This window comes from Anomalospiza imberbis, chromosome 16, assembly GCF_031753505.1.
Source record: "Anomalospiza imberbis isolate Cuckoo-Finch-1a 21T00152 chromosome 16, ASM3175350v1, whole genome shotgun sequence".
Lineage (NCBI taxonomy): Eukaryota > Metazoa > Chordata > Aves > Passeriformes > Viduidae > Anomalospiza > Anomalospiza imberbis.
Window position 1 is genome coordinate 1883896 of NC_089696.1, and position 8283 is coordinate 1892178.

The 8283-nt window shown below is 62.3% G+C and overlaps 1 protein-coding gene across 2 annotated transcripts; it reads right to left on the reverse strand.

The window, feature by feature from the left end:
• Nucleotides 1–487: 487 nt before the first annotated feature.
• Nucleotides 488–3806, reverse strand: IGFALS (insulin like growth factor binding protein acid labile subunit). 2 transcript variants are annotated; one of them, XM_068206513.1, is made up of 2 exons: nt 3317–3806; nt 488–2298 (listed from the first exon to the last, which is right to left on the reverse strand). In XM_068206513.1, the coding sequence occupies exons 1-2, from the start codon at nt 3330–3332 to the stop codon at nt 488–490; spliced, it is 1827 nt and encodes a 608-aa protein (XP_068062614.1). In that variant the 5' UTR covers nt 3333–3806. The 2 variants fall into 2 exon arrangements, with proteins under 2 accessions (XP_068062614.1, XP_068062613.1); XM_068206512.1 differs by having other exon boundaries at nt 488–2301; nt 3317–3804.
• Between the last annotated feature and the right edge of the window lie 4477 nt (nt 3807–8283).

The following is an 8283-nucleotide window of genomic DNA, read 5'->3' on the forward strand; positions in this document are numbered from 1 at the left end:
GCAATAGCTCCAAAGGTTTATTTGTCTGCTGCCATTTATCAGGTGAGCAACGAGTGGCTTTCTGTGCCCTGCCTACACCTGCTGCTGCAAGGAATCATTACAGCAAGTCCTCTGCCCCCTTCCCTAAGCTCAGGGGGGGCTTTTAGGATTTCTCCACTGCTCCATGGCAGGAAAACGCTTTGTTTTGTCTCATAAAAGTCCTGGCCTGGGCAGGGCTGCCCCTTGCTCTGGCTGCAGGGCTGGGGGTGCAGCATTCCCCCATCCAGGGATTCTCCTGTTGGGAGCTGGGAGCAACCACGCTCTGCCCTGGGGGCTGCTATTTAAATAATAAAGCACTGAAATACTCAGTTTGAAGCCCAGGGGGCTGGTGCCCATCCAGCATCTTCTGAGCAGGGTGGCTGCTGGAGGTGGTGGCAAATCTGTGCTCTGGCTGGGGTGGCCACAGATCCAGGGCCGGGATGAGGGTCCCTGGGTGGGCCAGCCCAGCTCAGCAGTGAGCAAAGCTCTCCTCGGCAGTGTCACGCAGGTCCAGCCCCGCCAGGCCCGGGGGGTGCAGGCAGGTGAGGTTGTTGTAGGTGTAGATGGGGACGTGGGTGTCGTCCCCCTCGGCCACCGACTGCACGAAGCGCGGCACCACGGCCGGGTGCTGCCGGGAGAAGTCCCGCAGGCCCTTCAGCGAGCAGTTGCAGTGCCAGTTGTTGCCCCCCAGCCACAGCTGCTCCAGGGCGAAGGGCGGGCACAGGAATGCCACCGAGAAGGTCTCCAGCGAGTTATTCCTCAGGCTGAGGTACCGCAGGTTGGCCAGGGGGGAGATGACGCTGTTGTCCAGTGTCTCCAGCTGGTTGTGGGAGAGGTCGAGCCAGAAGAGTCTCTGGAGCGGGCTGAAGGTGTCTTGGGAGATCTCCAGGAGCTGGTTGGAGGAGAGGAAGAGGTACTCCAGGTTGCTCAGCCCCGTGAAGAGCCGGGGCGAGAGGTGGCTCAGCCTGTTGTGCTTCAGGTCGAGCTCCAGGAGCTCGTGCAGTTCGCTGAAGCTCTGGTCCTCGATGAGAGAGATGCTGTTGTGCTGCAGGAAGAGCCGCCGCAGGCTGGAGAGCCCGGAGAAGGTGTTGGCCCGGATCCTGCCCACGCAGCTGTGCTCCAGGTGGAGGCTGTGCAGCTTGGTGACCCCCTTGAAGACAAAGTCAGGCAGGACCTTGATGCAGTTGGCAGACAAGTGCATCACGGCCACGTTGTGCAGCCCCAGGAAGGCCCCGGCCCTGATGTCCTGCAGCTGGTTGTTGTTGAGGCTGAGCACCTCCAGCTGGCCCAGCCCCTCGAAGGTCCTTTCCGCCAGGCCCCGGATTCGGTTGTGCCCCAGCTGCAGCTCCTCCAGGAACTGGAGGTCCTTGAAGGTCCTGGGCCTCAGGCTGGTGATGGAGTTGGTGGACAAGCGCAGGACGTGCAGGCTCAGGAGGCCCAGGAAGGTGTCCTCGTAGAGCGAGACCAGGCGGTTGTGGGACAGGTCCAGCCACCGCAGGGACTTCATGCCCATGAAGGCGCGAGGGGCGATGGCGTTGATCTGGTTGTGGTTCAGGTACAGCTTCTGCAGCTTCTGCAGCTTGACGAAGATGTTGATCTTGATGCCCTTGAGCGCGTTCCCGCTCAGGTCCAGCTCCTTCAGCTCGGTGAGGCTGCAGAAGAGCTGGTGCTGGAGGTAGGGCAGCTTGTTGCCGGCCAGGATCAGCTCCCTCAGGTTGGGCAGGTCATGGAACACCTTGTCAGGCAGCACCACCAGCGAGTTCCAGCCCAGGTTCAGGTACCAGAGGTTGGAGAGCCCGGCAAACAGCCCTTCCTCCACCTTGCTGAAGTGGTTGTTGTTGAGGCTGAGGGACACGAGGTTCTGGGTGTGCAGGAAGGTGTGCGGGGCCAGGTGCTTGAGGCGGTTGCGCTCCAGGTGCAGGTGGTAGAGGCTGCGCAGCCCGTGGAAGGCGTGCTGCTCCACGGAGCCCAGCTGGCTGCTCTGCAGGTCCAAGAAGTCCAGCGCTGACAGATTCCTGAAGGCGGCGGCCGGCAGCAGCGTGAAGTTGTTGCCGTCCAGCCACAGGGCTTTGGCGTTGGCGGGCACGTCCTCGGGCAGGCGGGTCAGGTTGCGGCCGCTGCAGAAGACGTTCAGCTCCTCGCTGTAATCGTCCAGGCTGCAGGCGCAGGGGCCGGGGCAGCGCGGGCCGTCCCCGTCCCCCGGCTCCTTCGGGGGATCCCCTCCGGGGGGCTGGGAGGCGGCAGCCAGCAGCAGGGCCAGGGGGAGCAGCAGGGGGATGCCTGCTGGGGGCCGAGGAAAGGGGACAGCGTCAGTGCAGGGCGGTGGCTGCTCTAGGGAACACCCTTGGGACACCCTTGGGTCACCCTTGGGTCACCCTTGGGTCACCCTTGGGACCCTTGGGACACCCTTGGGTCACCCTTGGGACCCTTGGGACACCCTTGGGTCACCCTTGGGACCCTTGGGTCACCTCTGGGACACCCTTGGATCACCCTTGGAACCCCTTGGGACACCCTTGAGACCCCTTGGGACACCCTTGGGACACCCTTGGGTCACCCTTGGGACATCCTTGGGTCACCCTTGGACCCCTTGGGTCACCCTTGGGACCCTTGGGACACCCTTGGGTCACCCTTGGGACCCTTGGGACCCCTTGGGTCACCCTTGGGACCCTTGGGTCACCCTTGGGTCACCCTTGGGACCCTTGGGACACCCTTGGGTCACCCTTGGGACACCCTTGGGTCACCCTTGGGACCCTTGGGACACCCTTGGGTCACCCTTGGGACCCCTTGGCCGGGTGCCCGCACCGCCGGGGCTCGTGGTGGATAAAGGGGTCACTCCCAGCCCGCTGCACACACGGGGCAGCTGCGGGAGTTTTCAGAGGCTGGAACCCTTGGGAAACGGTCCAAGATCTCCCCCCACTGCTGCCACAGCTCTGACTCCTCGGGTGCAGGGACCCCCCGAAATTCACCTCCATATTGCAGCGGCAGCTTCTCCCTTTCATGGGGAAAGGCGCCCGGACCCCTCTCCCCCTTCCTCCCCGGCTGCCCCTGTGACTCCCTCGGCACTGAAGGGTCCCAGTACCACGGTCCCTGCCCATCCCTGCGCTCCCCATCCACGTTTGGGCTCTGCCCTGCAGTGCCTGCAGCCCCCCCCCAGGCAGCTCGGGGGCCCCCAAAATGTCTTATTAGCAGTGGAGGAGGAGCGGAGTAAAGGGTGGCTGGAGCCCGGGCAGAGTCTGAGCGTGTCCCCCCCGGTCCCTGCCTGTCCCCCCAGCCTGGCCGAGGGCAGGTCCAGCCTCACCTTTGCCTGCGCTCATGGCGGCGGGCAGGGCAGGGCTCCCGCTCCGCTCTCCGGCCCCTCCGACTGCGCAGGGATGGATGGAGCAACCACCTTGACGCCTGTCCAGCCACCCGCCCGGCCGGGCTTAACCCCACTGCTGCTGGCCCGGCCGCGGCTGAGCCCCGGGGACAGCCTGGCCGGGGCAGTGGCACCGGGACGGGCTCCTCGGCACTGCCCTTAGGGCAGCTCGGGACACGGGCACGGAACGAGATCTCCAGGAACCTGATGGGGGTCCTGCAGAGGGTGGTCCTGCCAGAGATGGGGTTTGTGTGGGCTTTGAGCGTGGAGGGAGGAATGGGGCAGCCTCGGAGGGTGTCCCCCCACCGTGCCCTGAGCTCCTGGAGGGTCCTGAGCAGCAGCACTGACCCTTCCCTGCCCTGCTCTGCCGGGGATGCCCTGGGATAAGCCCTGGCGGTGGGTCCTCACTTTCCATCAGGACACAAAAACCACACGCTGGAGCTTGGAGCATCCCGTTAAAGGGACCCTTTAACCCTTTAACACGGGTTAAAGGTTTGGGGATCAGCCTTAGTGCGGGATGGGCTGAAACTCCTGAGGGTTTATGGTGATGCAAGTGGGAAATGAGTTGGGAAAAGGGGAAAAACTCTTCCCTGTGTGGCACTAAAAACCTCGGGGGGCAGAACCCTCAGCCCCTCCTGGGAATTTTCCCATTTTCCCTCCTGTCTTGCCTTGTGGGTGGGGATGGTGCTGGGAGCTCCCTGCTCTGCCCAGTGCTTCTGTGCCAAAGGGGAAACCGAGAGCAAAGCCAGGGTCCCCCTGGTGAGGTGGTGGCTCTGGAAGTCCCCTGCTCCTCTGCCAGCCCCCATCCCCTGGGATGAGGGCAGGTGATGCTCCAGGGCTGGCAGATCACACTCTGCCCCTGGCAGCTCATCAAAACCACCCTGGGGAGGCCACTGACCTCATCCTGTGTCCCAGGTTATTTCCCCACCAGGCTCCAACACAGGTTTTGTGGAATCTTTTACCAGTTTCCAGGAAAGAAATAGAAAGAAAAAGCCCCAGCAAGAGGAGCCCTGGGTGGCCAGATAGAAAAGCCATGGCTAAACCTTCCCCCGTCCCCTCCTGCCTGGAGATGCACCAGGCTGGCACCACTCACACCCACAGCTCCAGGAGCAGCAATCCCTGCCCTGCAGTTGCTCTTCCCAGCCCTGGTTCCCCCAGGCTGCTTTGGGAGGAGCAGGGATTCTCTCCCCCACCATTCCCACAGCACGGGCACCCCACCATGCTCCCACCTTGCCCCTTCCCCTGGGAGCCTGGCACTTCCCCAGCTCACAGGCCACACCTCGGCTCCTCACCAGGCATGGCCATGCCCACGGGACAAGCAGTTGGAGAGAGACATCCAGGCCCCAGCCTTGCCACCCAACTTTCCCACAGGCTCTGTTTCTCTCTTCCCTTTTGGCCCCAGTGGAATTCTCCTCCCCCTCTATTTTAATCTTTTCTTCTGGGAATTTATAGATCAGGAGGGAGAAATGATACATGCACCCACTAATAGGCACTGAGCACATATTGACACAAAGTGTAATCAATCTGGAAGCTAAAAAGAGCTGAACCAGCACAGGTCAGCCAGCCAAAACCCACAAAACCTCGTTGGGAAGTTTAAACAAGCCCTGCCTTCAGCTGGGAGCAGGTTTATCCCTGCCTCCAGCAGCCCTCTCCGGGGAAATATCAAATGAGATGCAGTGAGAAAATAAGGAAATCCCTTCCCAGAGTGGTTGCAGTGCAGGGAGGAGCTGGACCCATCTCCACCTTTAGAGATCCTTGAGGCATCTCCTCCAGGCCTGTCTGCACCCCTAAACCTCCCTGGCAGCCTCATCTCCAGGTGTCTCCTGTGGCAGGAGATGCTGGGACCCCGCAGCTGACCCCAGGCCCCTCATCTGCCCACAGCTCCAGAGCCACCATGGGGACCTGGCTTTGGGTCCCTGGCCAGTGTGGACCCCCCGTGTGATCCCCCCACCACTTCAGCTCCAGCAGATAAACTCCCAGCCCGGACCAAAGTCTGAGCCCCTCCCCTGGTTGCCATGGAGAAGGCTGTAATGGTATTAGGAAAAGCAGCAAAATCATTAAAAAGTACTTTTAAAACCTATTTAAACTCTAAGGAATCATTTACCTTCCCCAGCAGCTCCTGTGCCTGCAGCTCCCTCCCCGGGGAGCTTCCCAGTCCCTTTGGGTGGGACATGCCTCCAGCTGTCCCCGTTGTCCCTGCTCTGTCCCTGGGCTGGCTGAACTGGGAGGGGACAGTGCTGGGCCACATGTGCTGTGGGACCCCGGGCGGTGCCCGGTGCATCCCCCCCCAGGCAGGGTGAGTGACCAGGGACACTCTGGACACCAGCAGGGACAGCACCCACCCAGCAAGCCCTGGGGAGCAGGGAGGTGGCACGTGTGGCACTGGCACAGCTGAGTTAGGGAGTATTTTTAGCAAATCTTGCCAAATATTGTCCCTGTCTGGAGGAGAGCATCTCACGTTGCCAGGGTAACCAGCGCTCCTGCTCCTCGTTCAGGACCAAAAACGAGCCCCATAGAGAGAGGAGGGGTGACACCAGCACCACAGGGCTGGTGCCACTCTCCTGGGGACCCCAGCAGGGACCCAGCCCCAGCAGTGGCACTTTGCCTGATGCTCACCCACGCTTCTGGTCATCCTGGTCCCTGCTACTGGAGATGGGGATGGGGGAGTGGTGGCAGCTGTCCCCATGGGCATCTCTGAGTGCCACCTGCTGCCCTGCTACGGCTGCAGAGCCTCGTGTGGGAGGCTGGGAAAGGTGCCCCATGTTCTGGCAGCTCCAGGGATGCCAATTCTGCCCTGGTGGCCCACGTGGCCACCACGTCACCAGCACCAGCCTGGCCAGACTGGTTGGACTGGGAGAGGTGAGGATGTCCCCAAGACATGACTCAGGGTGGCCAGGGCCATTGCTGGAGGCAAGGATGGGAAAACTCCCAAACATTGAGGTGTGGGGAAAAGAGGGGGCCGTGGGAGCGGGGATTTGGAGGTGCATGCAGGCAGGGAGCAGCAGGAGAGCAGTGGCTGTGAGAATGGGGCAGTGAGCAGAGGGAGGGGAGGCAGCCACCTTGCCTAAGCCATCCTGAGGGCAGTGCCAGGGCGGGCAGGGGGAGAGGAGTGGTGTTCTCCATGTGCCACGTCAGCTCTCCAGAGCTGGACACGGAGGGAGCAGCCTGGTCCTCGGGGTGCCTGGGTGGAGGGACGGGCTGGGAGCGTGGCAGAGGGAGCAAAGCTTTCCTCCTGCCCGGGATCACAGCCCCACCCCATCCTCCAGCGCCTCCCCGCCTGCCGCATCCCGACTCTCCTCCCAGCCCTGCAGGGAAGCGCCTGGAGGTGCCAGGGGGTGACAAATGGGACGAGGGGTGGCAGTGGGTGCTGGCACCAACCTTTTCTGACCCAGTGATGGAGCAACTGAGAGGCATTTCGTATCTCAAAGTTTACATACGAATACATACCGTGTAAACCTTCTCTCAAACACTAAAAACTCTCTACAAATCCGTTTCCCACAGCAACCCACAAAGCCAACACCCCCTGGGCTGCATCACCAGAGGGGTGTTCAGCAAGGCAGGGCTGGTTCTGCCCCTCAGCCCCCCGGAGCACACCCAGCCCTGGCATCCCGGGACACGGCAGGCCTGGGTGGGACAGAGCAGATCCAGAGGGGACCCTGGAGATGCTGGAAGAACCTTTGCTGTTCTTCCTGGGGGAGCTGAGAGGGCTTCTGCAGCTCCCTCCTCCTCTCCCTTCTCCAGGCTGGAAGAGCTGGGGCTGTCCAGCCTGGAGAATTCCTTGTGGCAACCTGAGGGCTTGGAAAAGTGACAGAGAAAAGCTTTTCCTCAAGCCAGGAGAAACGGTGGTGATTTTAAACTGGAATAGGTTGGATAGAAAGAGAAAATGTGCTGGGGGGGTCGGTGGGAGCTGGGTGCCCAGGGATTCCCCATCCCTGGGGTAGCGAGGCTCGGGCACCTCAGGCATCCCGGGTGGCAGCGTGCTCCCCTGGCATCCCGGGTGGCAGCGTGCTCCCCTGGCATCCCGGGTGGCAGCGTGCTCCCCTGGCATCCCAGGAGGAATTTGGCAGATCCGGGAGCGGACTCAAACTCCCTTTGCTGGCGCTGGAAGCCAGATGGAGCCACTCACTGCGCTAAGGCCGTGCGGCTGCCGGGAGCTGGGGCGGGCGGGGGCTGCTCCCCCTGCTCCGCTCGGGGGTCCCCTGGGGGGCACAGGGCCATGTGTGACCCTGCGGGGGCTGGCAGGGCTGGAGCACAGGTGACAACCAGCAGCGGGCTCGGTGCGGGGACTGCGCGCCCCAAAGCTTCCCCTGGAAGCTTTTTTAGGGGATGGAGCGGTTCCATCCCCTAAAGCCGGGCTCCCGGGGTTGGGTTTAAGGTGTGCCCGACAAGGAGAGTGAAAATCCCCCAGGACAGAGCTGCGGTTTGGGTCTGGTGGGGTTGTGTGCTTTAGTCCGGAATGGTGGTGGAGATTCGGTGACACCCCAAAACTTCATTTCTCAGCCCCAATCTGCTTTTTGTGGTGTTGCCCGGCACAAAATTGGCTTCGTATTCCCAGCCCCTGGGAAAAGTGGTCACTGTCACTGCTGGTGCCGGTAGGGCACCTGGCACACAGGTTATTTATTGCATAAATAACGCCGTGTTTGCATATGCTAATTGCCCGTTAATTGGAACGGGCTCGCTGCGGCTCAGGGAGCGCCCGTGTGATGGGTGGGGCTGTTCCCCCCCAAATCTGGGTCCCGGGGCTGTGGGATGGGGGTGCCCATCCTTGGGGTGTCCATGTGGGGCTGAGAGCCCTCGGACCCGCCCGGGGAGCGGAGCTGCAGCTCGGCTCCTCCGTGTGCCCGAGCCCCCTCCGAGGCTCCCGCGCCGTGGGCAGGGTGTGAATTCGGCTCCGCGCCGGGTGTGAAGAG